This window comes from Nannobrachium achirus, assembly GCF_963921795.1.
Source record: "Nannobrachium achirus genome assembly, chromosome: 12".
Lineage (NCBI taxonomy): Eukaryota > Metazoa > Chordata > Actinopteri > Myctophiformes > Myctophidae > Nannobrachium > Nannobrachium achirus.
The window spans coordinates 24,635,922-24,660,013 of record NC_137832.1 but is presented as its reverse complement, the minus strand read 5'-3'; the positions used below and the strand labels follow the sequence as shown (position 1 = coordinate 24,660,013).

At 44.4% G+C, this 24,092-nt stretch overlaps 1 protein-coding gene across 1 annotated transcript in view; it reads left to right on the top strand.

The window, feature by feature from the left end:
* Positions 1-19,498: 19,498 nt before the first annotated feature.
* sema4c (sema domain, immunoglobulin domain (Ig), transmembrane domain (TM) and short cytoplasmic domain, (semaphorin) 4C) overlaps positions 19,499-24,092 on the top strand; it is a gene marked incomplete at its 3' end in the record, with an annotated part of 58,006 nt that continues 53,412 nt past the window's right edge. The window contains exon 1 of the mRNA XM_080739375.1: positions 19,499-19,621. Coding sequence (XP_080595501.1) covers positions 19,501-19,621 — 121 coding nt within the window. The 5' untranslated portion in view covers positions 19,499-19,500. The remainder of the gene's footprint in view (positions 19,622-24,092) is intronic.

Here is a 24,092-nt window from a genome sequence, read left to right as displayed (position 1 = left end):
ATTTGCATGCATTTGTAGTTGCAATACTATCTGTTGCCGTGTGTGTGTTTGTGTGTGCGTGCAGGGCAGAGCCCACTCAATTACAACCACAGTGTGCCAATTGTCTCTTTGATAGAGAGACACAGAGTGGCCAGATGGATTGTGGGAGTGCAGGACTTTGCAAATTGCTTTGGATAAAAAAGTGTCAGGAAAACAAGTCGAGTCATTTGTATCCAGCCTCACACACGCTCTTGCTGCGCACACAAACCGACCATCAGCCATGCACACGCAAATATGAGTACACACACACCCACCTGTGCTTGTGTGTGTGTGTGTGTGTGTGTGTCTCATTATTTCAGTAATTCTCTCATAATTCTGGATATATCTCTGTTCCTCTCTATCTCCCTGCTGTCTTTCTCATTGTGTGTGTGTGTGTGTGTGTGTGTGTGTGTGTGTGTGTGCGCGTGTGCGTGTGTGCGTGTGTGTGTGTGTGTGTGTGTGCATGTGGAGGATATTAGCTACTAATCATATAGCTCCTACTTGACAGCGTGTCTTCAAACACACTGAGAGGTTGGGATGAGAGGAGGGCAGAAGAGGAGGGGGGACAATGATTGGAAGAGCAGGAGCCAAGGGAGTGAGAGAGGGGGGACATGAAAGATAACGAGAGCACAGAGCGAGAGAGGGAGAGAGAGAGAGAGAGAGAGGCAGCGCATGGGGGAAGATTGATGTGAGGGGGTGCATGCATCAGGGGGCATGATGACAGGTGCCACTGAGCACACAGGCGGCGCCGCGCAGTCGCACACATGCTCAATCGCTTCGTCTTCTCCTACACCAGTGTTTCCAAACAGTGGCTTTGGCTGCCAACGTAAAGGATGATGATATTTCGGGCCCTATCTTGCTGTATGCCTAAACTTTTTTGTAATTATTTACTATATTGAATCTTTCTTATTTTATATAGTTCAAATAGCCAATCTACAAGCTCACAACCTGTCGATGTTGACTGGCTATTTGAACTATTTTAAAATGTTTTTCATAATAGCAAAATAAAGTAAGATAGGGCCCAAGTTCATGTTTAGCCCATTGACTATGCATTACTGTATACTTACTGTATACTTTGGTCCACGTGAGAGGGAGAAACTGTTATAGGGAGACTGTCCATCTGTGTACATGTACTGTATGTTTGTCACTCTATGCACATCTGTCCACCGGATGGAGTTGAAATTAAAATACAAAAACCTGAAACTGCCAGACAGCTCAACTATGCACACTTCTAAGCCCTCGTTTGTTTTGGGAATAGTTATCCTATTTCCCAATTTATTCTAAGTGTCAAACATAAACCCACCTTAAAATTCTTTTGATCTCCGGCTGATATGCATGTCACCTTGATGAAGTCGTGGACATTCCAATTTCATTCAATAAAAATCACCCAGAGGAGGTGTATTTTCTGCCTGACTTTTCAAATCAATCTGCACTTTTAAGCGCATTACAATGCTACGATTATCTAACTTTGACCAAAAAGTGAAGGCGACATAAAGTTCAGGGATGTTGGATAATTGGATTACCTAGCTCTATCAAGTTTCACCCAATACTGAAATTAAAGGAATCCAGTGTCTTCTACAATGTGCTTTGGAGAATTGTCTGCTGTATGTGGTGACTAGGGATGGGACGATATGAACATTTCATATCACGATTATTGTGACAAAAGAAATCGCGATTTACGATATTATCGTGATAATCAAAATCCATTATCCTGGGGCGGGAACATTATATCATATCTACAAGCTCACAATGCGTCGCGTTACGACACGTTGTGAACTTGTAGATCGGCAATTTTTTGGCAAAGACATTTGATAGAGAGTGAAAAAAAGACTGTATCAAGTATTTATATTATAAGAACCTTAAGTGGTACCGGATATGCAGCTCGGCAAATAAAAGGTGAATTGATCCCAGTGCATGACGGAGGACGATATCACGATAAATTAAATCTCCACATAAATGATTATCGTGAGTGTTTTTTGTCACGATAAACGATAATATCGTGTATCGTCCCATCCCTAGTGGTGACGCATATGGATACACAACATGCAATAGCACTGGTATGATCATTTGAGCCTGTCTAAATGCACAACACAACACACAGACACAACACAAGCTACTCCTGACTGTGAACCTGAAGCACCTTAAACCTGATTTATACTTACAAATATAAATCAGGGGTTAGATTCCTCCATGCCTTCACACCCTCTACCTCTCTATCCTCTACCCTCTCTATCTCTCCATCCTCTCTCAGTGTGAGCCACGCAGCAGCAGTCCTTGCCTCTATCGATCCCCAGCTTATCTTCCCGTAAACCTGGGCCCTCTCCACCTCTCTCCGCCTACCCCTCTCCCCTCCTCGTCCTCGCCATCTCTCCCGCTCCACCCCTCCCGTCCTCTCAGCTGTATTGATCTAGCTATGTGTTGGACAGTGTTGGAGCAGGCAGGCTGTTACAGTAATGTAGAGCTAGCTGAGAGAGGAGATTGGGGGCCTCTCGCTGGGCCCCAGGTATTATGTTTCCACTCCTAATGGCCCCTAATCAGACCCCTGATAGGACTGGCGGGGCTGGGGTTTGCTGCGCTGCTCACTTTTCACTCTCGCTTTTCACCTCGCCACTTTCTTTTCGTTTCCAGCTCCCTCCGTCTTAGCCTCTCTTAGCCTCTCTCTCTCCGTCGAGATTTCAGGGTGTGTTTTTAGCTGATGGCCTGGGATTCTTTTTTACCGCCCAAGATGATAGCTGTTGTTTATGTTTTAAGAAAGGCGATTCTTATCAGAATTACATCCTGTGGAAAACTGGGTTCACTGCAGGACAATCATTGTCTTCTAGGAGTTCCTACTGATGCTTAACCACTTGAATCCTAGCCCCCCTATTCTGGGCATTCCATTATATCTACAGCAAATCTACGAGCTCACTACACGTCGCAACGTGATGCGTTGAGCTTGTAGATTGCTTATATTTGGCAAACATATTTTGTGTATATTTAGCTTGCTCAGCATGGGGCCAAGGATGGACTCCTGGGGCGTCTAAGCTTACAGGGTTAAGTTACATTTTCGAAGGTCAGGAGAAAGATTTGAAATTGTAATGAATGTTTTTAACTGTTGTAGAATGTGATCATTCTAATGATTGTGAAATTCTCTCACAAAACAGATAATTTGAAAGAGGTATTACACAGTAAAAAAAATAATAATTGCTCTGACTGTGTACAAATGTACCTTTGTACATATGTCAGAGTTGTAAATGGATAAATGAACACTGTTTGGATTGTGTAGTAATACAATTGTTGTGGCTTCATAGGATGCTGTATTCAGAGCTTTTAGTTTTAAAGACCTGTGCAGACCTACTGTTGACCGCTGAGTACATCACTGGGCCAGTTGAAGTAGAAGTGCCTCGGGCTGTTACTGAGGTGTGGGAGGTCACCTCCACCTCTTTTCCCAAGTGCCTAGATTGTTCCAGGTAGCCTGAGGTGAACCTGATGATTTTATATTTACAACCGCTTTTTCCTCTGACATTTTGGCTATCATTGCACCTTTTCCGAGAGAAGGCGGGTGACAAAGTGTGGCCGGCCCTCTGCCGCGGCGGCTTTGCCTTTCAATTGTTTCAATGCAGCAGTACAGCTTCGGTTAGCATGTACAGTATGTTTCAGTTAGCATCTACATACACACAGTATATACATTTTAACTCGAAATGTTGCCAGATATCTATACTATAATTAAGCGAATGTCTGAGTGTCTGTCTGAGTGAGTGTCTGTCTGTCTCAGCGTTTCTCCTCGGTGGCTGGAGCAATTGATCTGAAATCGCATCACCATCAGCATATGAACACACCTGACATAACTGTGAAGCCCGTTTGTCACTTTCACGAATCGTATGCTGTATAATAGCATTTTTATGGTCTATCTATATCTATTCAGTACCTTTTGTGACCACACATGTTAAGGGAGGGGCGCTGTTGTTCAGGCCATGCACAATCACACACAAAGGGGGAGTGTGTGTGTGTGCGGGCGGGCGGGCGGCAGGCGGGCGGGGGGGGGGGGGGGTTGGGGGGGGGGCGTTCTGGCCCTGTTACAGATGTCCAAAATCATGCAGATCGGTACACAGTATCTCTGTAGCCGTTAAATGGAACGGGTATTTCTTACATTGATGCTCCTACATATTAGCATGCAAGCACCAGTTAAAGTTACTTTCCATCCCTCATATACTGTGTGCATTTATGAATGAAATCTGGATATATTTCGTTTTGATTTTATTCACTTTTCATCAACAGCTGGGTTTGTAAATACAGACCTAGATGAGACCAAGCACTGACACCATGTATTCTACAGTATTACACAATTCTTGATTTTGGAAACACAAGCTTTTATTGCTCTTGCCCAAGAAAGGAAGGAAGGAAGAAATTAAAATACTTATTTGTCTTTTCAGACTGAGACCATTTATCCATTTATTAATTATTATCTAAGGTGACATTTACAAATAAAACAACGTATTGCTCTTTGCATGCATAAATAACAATTTCTGTAAGATATAGTTCTCCGACACTTCAGTCCTTGTTTCCCTAGTAACTGGTGTTGAAGGGCACTGCACAGTTTTTGCAATTTGATTGCTGTGACTGAGCGCTGCCAAGTCACACTGCAAGAGAGAATAGGAAAATGCCATATGGAGTGTGAGTGGCAACATTTAGAGACGTTTAGTCTTTTCCAACATATGTAAGTGAAACTACCGATAACCAATATAGTCTTAAATACGTACATATTTTTTCAATACAAAATTATAAAAATCCATGTTATTAGATAATTTTGTATTCTTGCTCTGGGATGTAAGAAGTGAGAAAACGGAGAATGTAAAAAGTGGAAGAATTGAATGTGTTATGTACATAGTTTAGTTACTATGACATCCAGAGACTAACTAGGGATGGAACGATGCGCGATGTTATCGTTTATTGTGATAAAAAACACTCACGATAATCGTATTGTGGAGATTTAATTTATTGTGAAATTATCCTCTGTCATGCACTGGGATCAATTCACCTTTTATTTGCCGAGCTGCATATCCAGTACCATTTAAACCCTCTATTGATAAATCGTACTTATACAGTAATATACGTACTTGATACAGTCTTTTTTTCACTCCCTAGCAAATCTCTTTGGCAAAAATAGCCGAGATACAAGCTCACAACGCGTTGCGTTGCGACGCGTTGTGAGATTGTAGATCTGCTATTTCTTGGCAAATGTTCCACCCCAGGATAATGTATGTTGGCGATACGTAAATCACGATTTTGTTTGGTCACAATAATCGTGATGTGAAATGTTCATATGGCCCCATCCCTAAGACTAACTGGGTGACATCATGTACACCGACCTATAGACAGCCCTAAGCAGCAGCAGCAGCAGTATCATACCTGTCTTCCTGCTGTGTGTGGGCTGTGTCTATAGGAACCAGCTACAGCTGGTATAACCTTTCTCGCCGCCCGTGGCCTCACACAATGCCCCTGGGGCGCAGCATGCACTGAAAGACCTGGGGAAAGAGAAAAGAAGAAAGAGAGAGGAGAGGAGGAAGAGACGATGGGAATGAGAGTGCTGCCGGTCAATTAACCTGACCCCCCCCCCCCGGCAGAGCGGAGTGGGCGGTCTGACACAGTCTGTGTTACAAATATATAGATGGATACAGATGGAGGGATGGATAATTTGATATCGAGAAAGCAGAGAAATGGGTTGGTGTAAAACAACTGAAAGAGTAGAAAAAGAAAGCTTTTATGTGCGCACGAAGAAAGCTTTTATGTGCGCACGCATGTGTGTCTGTGTCTTTCATATTTTGTAATCATGCAGATGGGAGAGAGCATAGAAGGGAAGAATAGGGCTAATTTAGAGACTGCCTATTTGGCGTGTGTGTTTTACATCCGTACGGCAACAGGGAAAGATAATTACAGCGAGAACAAACGGAGTGTGTGTTTGTGTGTGCGAGCACTGAGCAGCATGTAAGTGATTTGAACTTACTCACAAGAGAGGAGAAAAAAGCAACTGCACTCAAAGCTGCAGGCGCGAGTACACACTCTGCGATTGTTGTGTGTGTGTGTGTGTGTGTGTGTGTGTGTGTGTGTGTGTGTGTGTGTGTGTGTGTGTGTGTGTGTGTGTGTGTGTGTGCGTGCGTGCGTGCGTGCGTGCGTGCGTGCGTGCGTGCGTGCGTGCGTGCGTGGGTGCGTGCGTGCGTGCGTGCGTGCGTGCGTGCGTGCGTGCGTGCGTGCGTGCGTGTGCGCGTGCTCGCGCACATGCACACACACACACACGCGTGAATCACATGTGTTTCCAAGTATTTTGATTCACATGCCCAGAGATAGTTCTCCTTAAATTAGTCAGATGTGGCACACGCCTACAATCGGCAATACAGCCATTTCCTGCTAATCTGTGCCGATCTCAACGCCAAAGAAGAGCGTGGAGCCAAATATAGTTTTAATGAGCTTTGAAATACAACAGAGGAAAGTTTGTCAGTCTGTAATGTTTGTATGATGCTGTTAGCAGGGATAACTATGCTGTGTTGGGCTCTGTCGTGCCATGACGGTCGTGTTGTATTGTGTTGTGCTATGCTGTTCTGTGGTGTGCTGTGCTGGGCAGTGCAGTGCTGTGCCATGCTTTGATCAGCACATCAGTGCGCAAGAGGAATGTTATAGCACCTAGTTATACAGTGTGTGTGTTTACGATGGATGTTGTTGCTCCGTCAGTGTGTCTGTGATCGTGTTTGTTGAGGTGATGACATGTGTTTTATCTGCATACTTCTGGTTCACTGGTCATTTGGAGCTAGTGGCTGTGAGTGATGCCAACATGCGAGAAATGCAGTGCTGTATGCGTGTGTGTGTGTGTGTGTGTGTGTGTGTCTGTGCGTGCGTGCGTGCGTGCGTGCGTGCGTGCGTGCGTGCGTGCGTGCGTGAGCGCACTTTGTGGTGTTAATGAGCCGCTGCCAGGGTGTTTCCTTCATCGGGGGCCTATTGAGCTGTGAATAAATAGCACGCACACACACACACACACACACACACACACACACACACACACACACACACACACACACAGATATAGTGTATCAGATGCCCTGGGTGCAACGGTGACAGGTCAGTAGCTAACCTATAGCATTCACCGGGGGCCACCGGGCCAGCAGGGCACAGAGCAGCGGAAAGGGGGCATGCGGGGCAGAGTGCACGTGTCTCTCTGTAGCTCTCCCGCTGCACTCGTGCGCACTCCTCACAGTGAGGCACGCGCCGCACTGACAGCACAAGGTCAGAGAGAGAAAAAAGGAGTGGAGGGAGAGGCAGGGAAACAGCGACAGACATCCAGATAGACAGAGAGAGAGGGACAGACAGACAGAGCGAGAGATCAGAGTTCAAAATACATACAATTTCGAGAAAGACGCAGAGTGCGAGACAGTTAAAGTATATCGTTGTTGTCGGGCAGAAACTTCTTATCTCCATGTGTTTTTTAAGTAAATTCATTCCCTGCTTTGTCATACTACATGTGCCACGCTCAAATATCCAATCTACATGTTTTGAGCTTGTAGATCTGCTATTTAGGCTATTTTTTTATTATAATCCTGAAAAGTGACAGTTTTGGATATAGAAGGTTTCCACTGGACAGCCACGATATACAATTTAGAGCAGGGGTCTTCAACAGGGGGTCCGGGACCCCTAGGGGGTCCTCAGAGTTACTACAGTGGGTCCTCCAAATCTTTGTCTGATAGAAACCTTTTTTCCTCCTTTTTTATATTAACCACTTGAACCCTAGCGTCCATATTTGGAGAACTTGAGCTGAAAATAGCAGATCTACAAGCTTGTAGATCGGCTATTTTCGGCAAAGAGCTATGGTGTAGAGTGGAAAAAGAGCAGACTAAGTACTATGATAGTGAAAGGTCAAGTTTATTAAGTATTGACGGTTCAAGTGGTTAAATATCTGAAATCACAAATCAACACGAATCCAAAATACACTGATGATTGTGCTGTCAAACGATGAAACTATATGGAATCTATGAAAAGGTTGTGGGGGTCCCCGGTCCCTGCTTCATCTCTCTCTCTCAACTAAGGGGTCCTTAGCCTGAAAACGTTGAAGACCCCTGATTTAGAGAGAGAGAGAGAGAGAGAGAGAGGGGCAGTGTGTGAGACAGTTAAAGTTTATTCAGCCTGTAGAGAAATCCACACAAAGAAATCCTGTACTCACGGCTCTGTGAACAGCCAAGTTTGTGTGTGTGTGTGTGTGTGTGTGTGTGCGTGTGCGTGTGTGCGTGTGTGTGCGCATGCGTGTGCGTGTGTGCGTGTGTGTGCGCGTGCGTGTGTGAGTGTGGGAGAGAAGATGGGCTCCATATGAGTTTAAATAGTCAAGAGAGTCAAATAGAGTTGACCTCTGACCTTTCCCTCTCCTCAAACCTACACTGTTGAATCCCGAGTGTCAATCGAGAGTGTAAAAATCTAACCGGATGGTTCCATTTGGTTACAGTTGTACGCTCACACAAATGGATACATTTCACTGTGTACCAGATTCTTGGCAGCGCGGGGGAAATGGGAGACAGTGCAAGTTCTTTGTTTCAGTGTGTGTTTGTTCATAGGCTCATTATTTGGCGCGGCCCTCTTGTTAACAGATGCTAAATAGACTGATATGAAAGAGAATGAACTGGGTTATACAGTGTATGAAGAAGTGTGCTCGTTTCATTATTTGCAGCAGTCTTTCGTAAGCCGAATGTGTTTGAACTGTCTGCCAGATACATTCACAGCAGCGGGGAGTTTGCCTTGCCATCTCCATATATGGTTGCCAGAACAGGCTGTGTTGGTCATTGAGTCAATAATGTGATGTCACAACAGGTCAGCTATAGACATTGAGGCGTTACTCACAGACGGACAGGATCTGATAGGTTCCATAATAAACTGTGAACTACGGTCGCATTAATTTTATTAGTATTTACCCATTTAGGCCTAGAATTATTAAATGCTTTAACCAGTGAAAAATAGCAGATATACAAGCTCCGAGTGCCGCGCTGCGAGCTTATAGATCTGCTATTTTTGAAAAAGTCGTGAAAATGTGTGCAAATCTTTGAATATATGTATTTTCAAAGCGAACGTTTGTAACTCAAATTTTGCTTCTGGGTGGTCCCTGGAACTAGATATTTTGAGATGGGGGTCCGTGGCCAAATACATATAATTTTGGGGGTCCTTCACATGAAAAGGTTTGAGAACCACTGACACAGTGGTCTCTCAAGAACAGACTAACTGAGCTCCAGTTAAGTGAAAAGGACCTTTTCTTAGACGATGGCCAGCCAGATTGCTGACATAGAAACATAGGGTTTTTCAAAACACCTTAGAAGGATTCAAAAGACACTTATAGAATCAGGTCAAAATTCGAATTTTCACGATTTTTCAAAAATAGCAGATCTACAAGCTCGCAGCGAGGCACTCGGTGCCGCGCTGTGAGCTTGTATATCTGCTATTTTTCATTAGTTAAAGCATAAAATAATGATACACAATATGTGTACCCGTTCTGAATGGGTTAAAATTATGACCACTTTTGAGATTTTCAAGTGGGCCCTGATCCAGAAAAAGTTGAGAAGCACTGCTCTAAACGTCTCATTATGTAGCGTTATCACACTGTTCGAAATAACCCCATGGACCCACAATTAGCCTTAGCCTCTGGCTACGTTCCCCCCTAATGTGAAATAAATGGCTTCAAATAACACTAAAATTAGCGGTTCTATGAACTCGCGGCTTGTAGATCAGCTATTTTTATGGTGGAAAAATAAAAATGTCAATATTTTTTTCTCATCCTCTCCTTTCAATTGGCCTCCCTGGTGCCACTTAGGGGGCCGCAGTCTCCACTTTGAAAAACCTGTGAATTAGCCCGTTGTATGGGGAGGCACATAAAGGAAGACAGTCACGGCCGGGATTTGATTTGATTAAAAGTCAGCTTGGGGGCACATGTGTATCCAGAACACCACTATCCCCAACACGCACAGGGAGATACAAACCCAGTTCTCCTGCACATGTATCCAACCATATGGCAGACAACCAGGCGGACAGCCGGCCAGACAACCACCAAATCTGATTAACTCAAAAAAATGACAATCTCTCTCTCCAATTTCACCTCATCTTATCTTCTCCGGCCCGGGCTGGCTCTGCTATCATTTACTCTTGGTCTGACCGAACAGGTGTTTGGCCCGCAGTCAGACAGCTCAGAATCAGATCCATTTCTATCTGTAATCAGCGGCAGCGCGGAGCCTGGCCGCGGGCCGGGCGATGGAAGAGATCAGAGCCACGATGACAAGAATTATCAGCCTGGCCACGCCTGACCAGCAGAGTGTGACATGGAATAGAGGCTAGAGCGAGGCGGAGGAGGGGAAGGGGTGAGAGAATGGTAAGGATGAGAGTTTTAGAAGGGATGAAAGGATGGTAGAAGATATGGACTGGGAGATGATACTGTGATACAACAGTATGGGTGAAAGAAGGACTTGTAGTCCGGTCGTTTCGGGTCAGTATTTTGATGGAATCGTGCCCTTTATGAAAGAAGCATGAAATTTGGCACACAGTTAGAACATGCCCTATGGAACATTTTTGGCTATAGGGACATCGCAGATTTGTCTTGGGAAGCTTGTGGGAGACAATCAAAGTTGGGCTCTATACAGTAAAATAATACAAAAAATAAATATACTTTAAGTAGCATGTGAGGGGTCTAACTTGGTGTTTTTCTGGATTCTGAATCCAATGCAAGCATTTGTTTTGCACGAAAACATTCCTTGGGCTAAAAACGGCCCCCATAAAACTATGGTTTAGTGATGAGTCATCACTTTTCACAGTTTTGTGGGGGCCGTTTCTCGGAAAGGAAAGGAGGAAGGAAAAAACAGCTAGTTTGACCCATCACATGCTACTTAAAGCATATTTATTTTTTGTATTATTTTACTGTATAAGTCTATGAGAGCCCAACTTTAATTGGCTCCCACAAGTTTCCCAAGACAAATCTGCGATGTCCCTATAGCCAAAAATGTTCCATAGGGCATGTTCTAACTGTGTGCCAAATTTCATGCTTCTTTCATAAAGTGCACGATTTTTGTCCGAAACACTGACTATTGTGGCAGGGAGGGTGAAAGACGAGTTAGAGAGAGGAGAGGAGGGTTATTTGAGAGGAGAACTGGTGGAGGGCGGTTATACTGATTTATACTTGATTGCGCGTCGTGTGGCATACCGAAAATAGACAATATTATGTGACATGTTGTTAGCTTGTACATCTGCAATTTTCAGTCTTAAACACGCACAGCATGCAACCGAGTCTAAATCACAACCAAGGATGAAAAGAAACAGAGATATGGAGAGGCAGAGAACAAGAGAGGGGGTAAGTAGATACAACATTGGATGAAAATAAGTGAGAGTAGGTGAGACGGAGAGAGAGGAGTGGAAGGGGGGCGGCGATTGGAGCGGAGGGGGGTGTTGTATTTAGGGGCTGTGGCTTAAAAGGTGGGTGGGAATTAAATGCCAATCACCATGTGAGAGTAAAATCGATTGGCATCGACTTTGCTGGATCCCGTGGACTTCTGCTCACAGTGAGTCTCTGCTGATTGTTGATAATCGCACGCCAATGTGTGGGCGAGGGTTTTGTGCTTCAAGGCGTGAAAAACCGACGACAGATGCCAAACGTTGGATGGATGTTGGAATTAAGCAGAGTTCAGGGTTGATGTGGAGGTGGAGGCAGATCGAGGAGGCTTTGGTTTGGTTGGTGCATGAAAAAAATAACAACGAATGCGGGGTTGCACGGTACAGCACACAAACAACAATCATATAAGACAGGCGCAGACACAAAGTGTAATGCATTTATCTCCCTAATAGAGTCATTAATATATCTTCTCTTCACATACACACATATGATACCCCACCACACACAAACACACGATAGCACACACTGTACACTACACAGTCATACCGTAGTGATATATACACTATACACTGTAGGAGGCATATGGGAGGTAATGCCCTTTAACATGGGTTATTGGTGGAAAGAGTGTTTTCTTTGTTAGAAAAAAAGGCAGACCAAGAATTGCGCTTGTTTCTTTGTTGCCTGCTCTCTCCAAAAAGGATTATAATTATCTGTTCTTAATCTCCGGTGATTCACGGTAGAACCTGTTATAGATCACTTGTTTTGTTGACTACTTAGAGATCATTCCTGGATAATAAATAGACACTTCGTCAGAGCAAGGACTCATTCTATCTTTCCACATGGGGAAGTTAATGTTAGCTTGGAAGCAAGGCGGAGACACACACACACACACACACACACACACACACACACACAAAGACACAAATTACACCTACACGTACACAAAACACACACTGTGATCTCTTATCAAATCAACTCTCCCTAGACCGAAAAACAATTTCCAAAGCCTGCGCACACACGGTCATGCAGAGATTTATGTATCACACACAAGCACACTAGACACTTTCCTTCACAAAGATAAGCAGTCATTTGTTCATACCTTTTGTTCAAGGCATGCACTTTTTTTTTAAGGATTTCATGCCTTTATTGATAGGACAGTAGACTGACAGGAAAAGGGGAGTGACACAGAGCAAAGGTCAGGATCGTGAATCGAACCAGCAACACGCTGTCAAGCTGCACTGAGCCTATGTGGTACTGTATGTGCCTGGACCGGTAGGCCAGTGGGCGCCCCCTGTGTGTGTGTGTGTGTGTGTGTGCGCGTGCGTGCGTGCGTGCGTGCGTGCGTGCGTGCGTGCGTGCGCGCGACAGCGTGCACAGAGTCATCACCACTGAATGAATATAGATACAGTATGTGTGTGTGATAGTAGCTAATTCTAAGTAGGCATGCTGCATAACTTTCTACGTGAAAGGTCTACCATAAGACATATGACCTGGGAGACAAGTGTGAGAACTCCTGAGAACTTGTAAATCACAAGTTCAAACGCTGTGTGCAAATTAATTTCGTGCGGGCAGGAGTGCGACTGTGTGTGTCTGCCTAATATGTCCATTATGACCTCCTGGGGCCGTGCACCTGTAGCACACCTTCATTAGCTCTGCACTCTCATTAAAAATAGAGTCATAGGAGTGTCAAGGGTGCGTCTGAGAGGTGCAGTGAAGGTGTTGTGTGCGTGGTTCAACCTTGAAGCTTTGAACAGTGAGCAGACATAGATGAATAAGTGATTAGGGATTGAGTATGAGCTGAGGTGGAAAAAGTACTCACATTTTGTACTTAAGTGAAAGTATCAATACTGCACTGTAGATGTACTCTGTTACAAGTAAATGTCCAGAATTCAAAATGTACTTGAGTAAAAGTATGAAAGTATTGGCATCAAAATGTACTTAAAGTACCAAAAGTAAAAGTGTTAAATGTTTGAAAATAGCAGATCTACAAGCTCACAACGCGTAGATCTGATATTGCGTATATACAGTAGATTGGCTATTTTCAAATAGTCAAGGTATAAAAAAAACCTTTTATGATGTCATTGTGGGAATGCGCAATTATAAGCCAATCAAATGAATTGACTGTACTTAGACTACTTACTGCACTGGTCAGCTGTTGTTGGGGGTCGAGGGGCAGATTACACTGTGACATGAGTTTCAGACTATTTCAGACCGTTTTCAGAGAGACCACGTGACCTGCTACTGTATCATACTATTATAATTTCGGGCGTGTCAGCGGGCCTTTAAGTAAATGTACTTAGTTACTTTACACCGCTGAATATGAGGGAGCTCTACTCTAAGCTGACCTATGCACTGCTGCGTGTTTGAGGTGGCTTTGGAGTGTGCGTGGGGAAGTGCAGATTATTGCATTCTATCCCCTAAGCCTTCTGCTGTTTTGAAGGAAGCTGGTGATTTATCTTCACGATTTCAATGTTGGTGTGCTCTCAGGCTGAACAAAGAACCCTATGAAGAGAGCGTCCCTTCTATATTATATTCATATATTATATTCATATATTCAAAACCAGATTAAGACCCATGGAGTTTTGCCCAAACTTTAAAACTTTTGATACACATCTTTCTTTCTCAGATTTCTTACATATAAAATGATAGACAGACAGACTGCAGACAGATTGCCAGAATAACACCAGCTGTAGTGACCATATGCAATATATACCACATTCTTTAAAGAACTACATGTCATGTTAGGTAGTCATCCAATAATGAATGCTGTAGAAACTGAAATACACTCACTTTGCAGCTGACCAGAAAGGCCCACTCGGATGAGTTGTATAGTTTGGCTTAGTTTATAGGGAGATAATGGCACTCATCTCAACTCAGCATTGGAGAATTTAGGTGGAGGTGTACGTGGAGTGATGACATGTTGATTCTGGGGTGTGGATAATAAAAATAAACCAGGATCCAAACAAACGTAACTAATAACGAATACCATTAGTTCATTTATTTGGTGATCACCTTTATTTAAAAAAAATATCTCTATATATATAATCTTAAACACAATTTATGCGCCTTCGCGTGACAAAGTATGAATTGAGCTTTAGTCGGTCGACATCAATAATATTCCAGTCTATTTCACATCAAAACAAAACATCTATTTTGTATGCATACTGTAGATCTACTCCTTTGCAAAACATAACATAACACTTAAAGAATATTTACCTTTCAGACCTCTTAATAAAGATTCCTCCCTACAAAACTGAGAAAACACAGCATGTGGAAAATATTCTGAGAAAAGAATGACGAATTCCATTTAGAACCATGTGAGGTGTATGTCTCTTTGGAGCCCCTGCTGGCCTGTAGGATGGAAAGCCACCAGAGAATTCTTATTTTTTCTTACTGTCTGTCTCAGTAGAAACAAAACAAAAACACTCAGGGGAGTTGGCTGCCCCACTGTCCTCTGTAGAAAAACAACCCTCTCTCTGCCTGACACGAACGACAACAACAGAGTTCTAAACACACATGCCTTCTCCTATAGTGAAGTAAACCCCTTCCTTTTCTGACCTTTTTGTTTTCGTGTTTTTTTGTTTGTTTTTTTCTCCTTCCCGTCCTTCTAACTTGTGTGTGCATCATGACGGTCCGCGTGTCTTGGATAAAGAACAATAAAGCTCGCACATGCACTCACTAAAAACCAGGTGCCGGGCCCAGGTCAGAATTGACAAAGAAAGTAAGGTCCGCACACGTCAGACCAATAAAGAGCCGGGAGGCTAGAAACGTCTCGTCCAATGTTGTCAAGCCGAAATAAAACTTTTCAAACTTTAGAGCGTGATCCAGAGTGCAGAGTCTGCAGACCTTACTTCTCTTTGTGTCTCGCACTTGGGTGGACACGACAGTGAGTGTGGAACTTGTCACGAAAGTAATTGAAATCACTCTTGAACCGTGTACTTTCATTAACAACTGAGGTGAAACGGCAGCATTGGCGTTTGTTTGTACCTACGTGCGAGTCTCTTTGTTTGTATACACATCTGTGTTTGTGAGTTTGAGTAAATTGTGCTACCAGAGCCATAAAGAGAGCCATTGGTGAGTGTAAGGGGAGGTTAGAAGGGTGATGGAGGGATGGAATCAGGGTGCAGGCCAGGGGAAAGCAGGAAGGAAGGAAGTGGGCTGACTGCTTACTGTGTTTACTTTGCTCACATGGGAGGGGAGGGGAGTGAGGAAGGGAGGGAGGGAGGGAGGGTCTGGGAGAGTTAATGGCTATGGGAGTGTGTCCTGTAGACAACTGTAACGCCCCCAAAACCCTTGTTGTCTGCTGACCCCAACACCCACTGACCTCACAGAGAGGATCAGGCCGGGTCAGAGGTCAGACAATGCCCGGAAGGAAGGATAGACGAGATAGGACTGAGTCTATGGACGAGTCCTCTCTCTCTCTCTCTCTCTCTCTCTCTCTCTCTCTCTCTCTCTCTCTCTCTCTCTATCTCTCTTGTGTGTGTGTAATGTGTATATGTCAGGAAGTCAGGAAATGATTGTCAGGAAAGAGGCGGTGACAAAAGAGGGCATTAAGAGGACAGCAGTAGATGGAGAGAGAGAGAGATGGTGAGGGAAGGAAACTGTGGTGTGAGAATTCTGGATCGTGTCGTCTCCATATTCCCCCTCTCTTTCGACAGCCACATATTCACAAGAAACATCTTTGTCTTCTCCTCAGGGACTGGGCTCAATTCCAGATGCACAAAAATATACAGAGGCATGCATGAGCGTGCACACACACACGCACGCACGCACGCACGCACGCACGCACGCACGCACACGCACACACACACACACACACACACACACACACACACACACACACACACACACACACACACACACCGGCACAGAAAAACACGTTCAGGTGTCTGGCACATAATTAAAACACGGAGATCGAGACACAAATCCCATACCAATTGCATCAAACGTGCGCACACACAGACGCCTCCACACACCTGTAAATTTCACATGTCAAATAAACATGCGCTCACAAAAGTCCACCCACACACTCGCTAACACACCGTGACGCACACCAACACCGCAATCAGAAAATGTGCCCTTATTTCTCTGTCTCGGCGCGTTAATGCGCTGCCCATTGTAGGAGAGCTGTGATGTTATTAGACTGGCCTGTCCCGTCTCATTAGCTAAACGCCATCAGCACACGGCCAGAGAAAACAACACTAATCGTTAAAAGGTGATTTGATATGCCCTGCAGGCTTACGAGAGACCCCAGCAGTAGATGAAAAGAGAGGAGAGGAAAGGGCCATAGAAGGAGAAGAGTTGGAAGCACAGATTGATATCTGGTATAGGGATGGGATGATACGCGATATTATCGTTTATCGTGATGAAAAACACTCAAGATAATCGTATCGTGGAGATTTAATTCATCGTGATATCGTCCTCCGTCATGCACTGGAATCAATTCACCTTTTATTTGCCGAGCTGCATATCCGGTACCATTTAAACCCTCTATAATTGGTAAAATGTACTTATAATATACGTACTTGATACAGTCCTTTTTTCGCTCTTTAACAAATCTCTTTGCCAAAAAATAGCCCATTTACAAGCTCACAACGCAGCGCAGCGCGACGCGTTGGGAGCTTGTAGATTGGCTATTTTTTGGCAAATGTTCCGCCCCAGGATAATGGACTTTGATACCCGCGATAATATCGCAAATCTTTTGTCACGTGATCTGACATTTTCATATCGTCCCACTCCCATCCCTAATCTGGTATGAGAGAGATTTGAGTGAAAGGGTAAAGGAAGAACGATAGTAAGTGAGGAATAATGAGAGGAGTGGAGTTTAAATATTACTTTAAAGAAAAGAGATGGAAGTGTGAGAAGAAGATCAGAACAGACACCGTCCCCTTCTCCTCCATCCTTGTCTTTCTCCGTCTGCTCCTTTTTCTTCCTCTCCCTCTACCCTTTGCTTCTCTCCACACACAGCGCGCCACCCTGTCTCTCTCTCTTCTCCTCATCCAGTGTTTATATGCTGCCTCTCCACTTAATCCCCCTCTCCCACTCCACCGCTACACCTCAGGGCAAAGAGCAGAGGGACTGAGAGAGAGAGGTGGAGAAAAAGAGTAGTGATAGAAAGAACAATATCGTCGTTGTGGAGTGAAAGCTTGTATGTCCATAACCGTTCGTTTTGCATTTATCATTTTAAAAGTGATTTAAACTAGTGAAAACAGCCGATCTACAACGCCTCGCACCGCGAGGCGTTGTGTGCTTGTAGATCTGCTGTTTTCACTACCTTTGTGCGACGGCCTTGTATGATGAAGCAGGGCTTTACTTTGTGAAGAAAACGTACACATTTGAAACTTGGAGATACAAGGTTTCTGTCTGACAATGACAATAGGTTTCTTGCCTGTCTGTCTCTCTGTCACCATGTCTCTCTGTTATGTTGCTCTCTCATTCTCTCTACAAATTGCATTCTCCCTCTCCCTCTCTTTCCATCTCTCTCTCCTTCTCAGCCCCTGGTTCCTTCCATCTGCATCTCTCTCTCCCTCTCCCTCGTTCTCTCTCTCTCTCTCGCCTCCTCCTTCTCTCTTTCTTCTTGTCCCCTTCTCTGCATCTCTCTCCCTCCCTCCCTCTCCCCCATGCGTTCAATCTGTGTTTGGTTCAGTCAGCATTGACCAGCAGGCCCCTCGCATCGATCCAATAAAGCCTGCAAGTCAGGAGCCTCGAAGCTTTGAGCCGTGGAAAGCCTTCACCCAGACCCAACATTTAAGCTCGCTCATTTAACAGCTTGCGGCTTGCAATGATCTGGGAAGCCATGTTGTTTTTCTTTTTTCCTTTTCATCTTTTCCCTAGCTGCACTTACTGTTTATTTATTTACCCGCAATTACTTTTGGGGGATTTGTTCTTCTGTGGGGCAGCCTCGCCAGGCTCCCTTGATGGTAAATAAAGGCGCCTCCCTTTATGTTAAATGGACTGCATTTATACAGTCTTTTCCCACCGCTCAAAATCTCAAATGTGCTTTTATAATGTACCTCAAAACAAGCAAGTGTTTGATTGAGCCCGTTTGGGAATAGAGATGGGAAGAGGGAGAGAGACAGGAGAGGGTACTGTACTACCGATGAAGTGGAGTTATTTTGTTCAGTCTAAATACTATTTGAAAGTCAATGCGTTCTCCTCTCCAATCAGCATGTATCATCAACATCGCAATCTCACTGATACATACAGTAGCAGCAAGGAAGCAAGTGTGTGTGTGTGTGTGTGTGTGTGTGTGTGTGTGTGTGTGTGTGTGTGTGTGTGTGTGTGTGTGTGTGTGTGTGTGTGTGTGTGTGTGTGTGCGTGCGTGCGTGCGTGCGTGCGTGCGTGCGTGTGCATGTGTGTGGGTGTGTGTGTGTGTGTGTGTGTGTGTGAGTGAGTGAGAGAGAGAGAGAGAGAATGTACTTTAAGTGTCAGTGGGTATAACCAAGTCAAGAGTTTGTGTGCTTGCGTCAGTGTGTATGGGCATGTTGGGAGATTGCGTGCGTGCGCGGCATTGACACATCACATGCAATGTTTGCCATGCTTCTATCATCCTGTGGTCTGGTGGTCCTGTCATACACAACATAAGTATTGTATTGACATGTTCATTAACCACCACGAGGCATTTGTATTACTGTAGGTAAGCACAATCACCTCTGACTGTCCTTGCCTTGACATTCATTTACCCTCTGTTGAGATGGATGTCAGTGGCTATTAGCTTTGATACCTCAGTCTCGCCCCATTTGATAACTGTCACCGAACCTGCATGACTAGAGTACTCTGAAGTTGTTTGGAGGAGCTTTTGTGTGTCACTAGAGAGGAGCTCTCAGCACTCAGCCACTCACACACATGTACGAGCACGCACACACACACACACACACACACACACACACACACACACACACACACACACACACACACGTGCACACACAGAGACATGCTTCCTTGTGTTCCAAATGTATTCTTTAAACGTTTCTTCTGTTTTTCTTTTTTGATAGGTTGTGTGTTGGAGGTGGTGCGCTCTCTCTCAACCCCTTGGATCGTCTTCCTGATCATCCTACTGGTTCCTTGGGCCTTCACTCAACGCCACTCGAGAGGCCTCTCGGCGAATGGGAGGTGTGGGAGCCATGGGTGGGACAAATGTCCTGCTGCTGGTGCTTGTGATTGGCTGGGAGCGCTCGTTGTGTCTCAACTGGAACCCTGTCCCGCGCAAGACTGTCCGTTACCATGGTGAGTGGACAAGCCTGGAGATAATCACAAATCTGGTCAAGATGAGATTTATTTTCAGATCTTTTTCTAAGATATATTTGAGTTAATACTAGGAATATTTGTTTTGTGTTTTATTTACGTGACTGCAAAGACGAAACGGAAGTGGAAGGCAGGCCAGACATCTGCTGTAGTTTCTTCGTATCTTCAGTGCTTCTGTTGTACAGACTGCTGTACAGACTGTCCGGCAGAAGCTTTTGAGAATAGAGTGAGCCAACAGTCGGTCTGTCTCAAGAGACTAATGTTAATGTGATATATTTTCGTTCATCAATGTGCTGGTCAAAATATCAACATAAAGGCACATTTGTCACAAAAGCATTCAGCTCAACAAAAGTGGTATTTACAACTTTTCATATGGCTCAGACAATGTTATGTGGATGGCATCGTGTGCATTTGATAAGCATTTTCAATAGAAGGAGTTGTGGAAATGCTACACTTTGTCCCATAATTGTACAGTATATGTGCTTAATTTGATCCGATTTTGTGTGTTTTTGTGTGTGTGTGCGTGTGTGCGTGCGTGCGTGCGTGCGTGTTCTGTATCTATTTGATTGGTTTTCTTTGCGGCCGCATCGTGGGAGCTGTGTTTTGTTTCTCTTGTCTTGAGGACTACCTTTGTGTCTGAGCTGGGCTCCAGTCATCAGGACTTTAAGAATTACCAATTGTTGTGTGGCAATGTGTGCTGACAAAAAAAAACACCCTTTGTATGTACGGGAAGCGTTTTGTTTTCTCTCCTGGGAATTAAGGGAATATTATTGACGGGATCATGAAAGGAGAGATCTTTTTCTTTCTTCCTTTGAAAAAAGGTTCATCTTCTCACCTCGGTGTATGTGTCACCGCTCTCTTATTTCATCCCTTTATCTTTCCCTATCTTTTATGCCCCCCTCTCTCGCCCCATCAGCGCCTCTCTTCTCGCACTGTCTTTGTGTTCTTGCCAGGGGTGGGGGGGGGGGGGAGTGGGACTGAGTTACAAGGGCCCAAGGTGGAGGGGCCTGGAATTATTTTATACTTTAGCTATTGAAAAATAGAAGATATGCAAGCTCACAAGCTTGTAGATCTGCTATTGAATATATGTATTTTTTTAAGTGAACATTTATAACTCAAATTTTGCTTCTGGGGGGTCGTAGGAACTAAATATTTTGAGATGGGGGTCCGTGGCCAAATACATAACATTTTGGGGGTCCTTCACTTGAAAAATGTTTGAGCACCACTGACAAAGAAACCTAGGTTTTTCCCAAAAAAACTTTTCACGATTTTTTCAAAAATAGCAGATCTACAAGCTCACAGCGCTTGCAGCTCGGTGCAGCGCTGTGAGCTTGTATATCTGCTATTTTTCAATAGTTAAAGCACAAAATAATGCGTAATAATGCGTTCCCAGTCTAAATGGGTTAAACCCCCTCCCTCTATGAAGAACATTCATGGGGGGGGGGCCGCAGTGAATCATTCTACCCAGGGCCCCGAATTTGGTGTGACTCCCCTGGTGAATGAACCCAAGCATACTCTCTCTGTCTCGCTCTCTCGCGCTCCGTCTCTCTCTTGCTCTCTAGCAGGGATTTTGTAGAGAGCTCCGATTTCTTGCAAGCTCCGGGAGAGCTTCTATCCCTTGATTCTAATGGTAGCTCACACATTCCCAGTGGTAAATTTAGTAAATTGTATTGTCAATTGTCTCTTTGTATCTCACTAGTCTCTACCCCTCTCTGTATCTCTCCCCTGATTTTATTTTCTCACTCTCTCACTCCCTGACTCTCATCGCTCTCTATCTTCATCTCATCATGGAATCCTTTTAATATTAACGCATTGATGTATTGGAATTGTCCAAAAGAATGTTTACTGTAATTTCGTTTTTTCAATAAATAGTGGAAGTAGCAGATCTGCTGGCTCACATCATCCGCTGGCTCACAACGCGTCGCAGTGTGAGCTGCCAGATCGGCTATTTTAAAATGTTCATATTCTATTAAAAATTGGGGTTCCGGGACCCCTAGGGGGTCCTCGGAGTCACTACAGGGGGTCCTACAAATCTTTGTGTGATAGAAACCTTTTTTTCCCTTTTTTATATTAACCACTTGAACCCTAACGTCCATATTCTGAGAACTTTAGCCAAAAATAGCAGATCTACAAGCTTACAACGCCTCATGCTGCGAGGCGTTGTGGAGCTTAGATCATCTCTCTCTGAACTAAGAGGTCCTTGGCCTGAAAATGTTGAAGACCCCTGATGTAAGGGTTAATTCATAACTCCCCTCTAGCCCTTCTCTGTGTTCATCTCTCCCTCACTTGCTTTCCTTCCCCTTGCCTTGTCTCTTTCTCTATCATGTCATCTTCTGTGACCATCCATCCACCCCTCTCTCCCTTTCTCTGCACAGAGTAGTGCTGATTGGTGGTGGTTTGGACAATGTGGGGCTATAATGGGAAAAATAAACTATTGACAGGCATTCAATAGAGGGTTGGCCGTGTCATTTGCACGCGCACGCACGCACACCACAAACCACCACCGAAACGTGAAAACACATGTACATGTACAGTATGCACACACGCACGGCGCACGCGCACACACACACACACACACACACACACACACACACACACACACACACACACACACACACACACACACCACACACACACACACACTCAATACACAAACACAGTATCCAATGCCAGGCTCCACCACACAGATAGACTGATGAGCAGTGACTCACACTCACAGACATGAAATGGAGAGAGGGGGAAGGAGAAGATGGACTGATGGACAGAGATGGACTGATGAAAAGACAGGAGGAAGGGAGGGATGTGACAAGGAGGGAGAGAGGAAAAAGTTGAATGAGGGGGAGGAAGGGGTAGCGAAGGAGGGGAAATAGGAGTCAGGGAGAGAAATGGAAAAGTGACAGAGTTTGAAGGAGAGAGAGAGAGAGTTGACAACGATGGCAAGAGACCGAGAAAGAGAGACAGAATGAGACGGAAAGGAGAGGAAAATAAAGAAAGAGTGAGGGAGAAAGGAGTGAAAGAGAGAGAATGGAAAAAGAGAGTACTAGCTAGAAGTGGGAGAAAAGTGAGAGGAAAGAGAAAACGATAGAATGAATGATGAATGGGGAGGACAGGCAGAATATGAGGAGGATAAAAGAGACAGGCTGAGAGACAGTGGCAGGAATAGAAATGGAAGAGAGAGAAGCAGAGGGATGTAAACAGAGGAAAATAGATGAAGAAGGACAGAGAGAGAGAGAGAGAGAGAGAGAGAGAGAGAGAGAGAGAGAGAGAAGCTTAGTGCTTACAGCCTTAAAAGGACAGAAACTAGGTTGAGACACTAGAGAGAGAAAGAGAGGGAGAGGGAGAGAGAAGGGGGGAAGACAGAGGAACAACAGAAAGACAAAAAAGCACTCCAACACACACACACACACACACACACACACACTGACATACATAGTACTGTACATACACACTCCAAGATGCGCATGTTATTTTATGTCATATGGAGTTGTCTGACCACATGTGTGCGTGCGTGCGTGCGTGCGTGCGTGCAGTGTATAATGCTTAAGTAGGCTGGTAATCTGTGGGTTTGTTTCTCCCAGGCAGTGCAGTGCATGGGAGGGTGGTGGTGGGGTGGTGGCTGCTTGTGTGTGTGTGGGGGGGGATAGAGATGGCTGAATAGATAATATTTTGGCCCTCCCTCTCCCCACTCCCTCTCCACCCCTACAATTATGTAGGGCTTAAAGTCATTTAGGTCACACAGGAAGAACGCACACACACGCACGCACGCACACACACACACACACACACACACACACACACACACACACACACACACACACACTTTATCGCTCTTTCTCCTCTCTCTACCGCTTTCCCTCTTTCTGTCTCTCTCTCTCTCTCTCTCACACAAATAAAAATGAAAATGTTTGGTTAGTTACAATATACCCCAAAACAAACAAAAGTTAAAAATCATATATGTTTTCTTTGTCTGTCTGCCCCATGCTTTCTCTAAGTATTCTGCAAGTGCGAATATCTTATATTGAAAAATTCATGCCTCACTGTGTCACTTAACCATCTAAAATCTAGCTTTTTACACCTATTAAATAGATTTTGCCGCAGCTCCTGATATAAGGGGATATAAAATGAAACCCATTTTCAATATATATCTCCCATGTCTCTCAGACTGACATTAACAGATGTCTTATTGACATGTCCCGTGGAGAAAAACAAATCCTGCTCGTCCCTCTCTTTCAGTGCTCAGTGACTTTAACCCTCTAAGGCCCACGGTTGTAATATTACAACGTTTGTATTTTATCCAAAAAAAGGTTTAAATCATTTTATTTTAGCTCCCCCTACCACCTAAACACCACCATTGGATTCTATTGTTTAGTATTACAATGCCATTGGCCACAATATTTGCATATAAATACCCCCCACAGGGGCTGACATTCACACCCGCCACACCCGCTGAAAT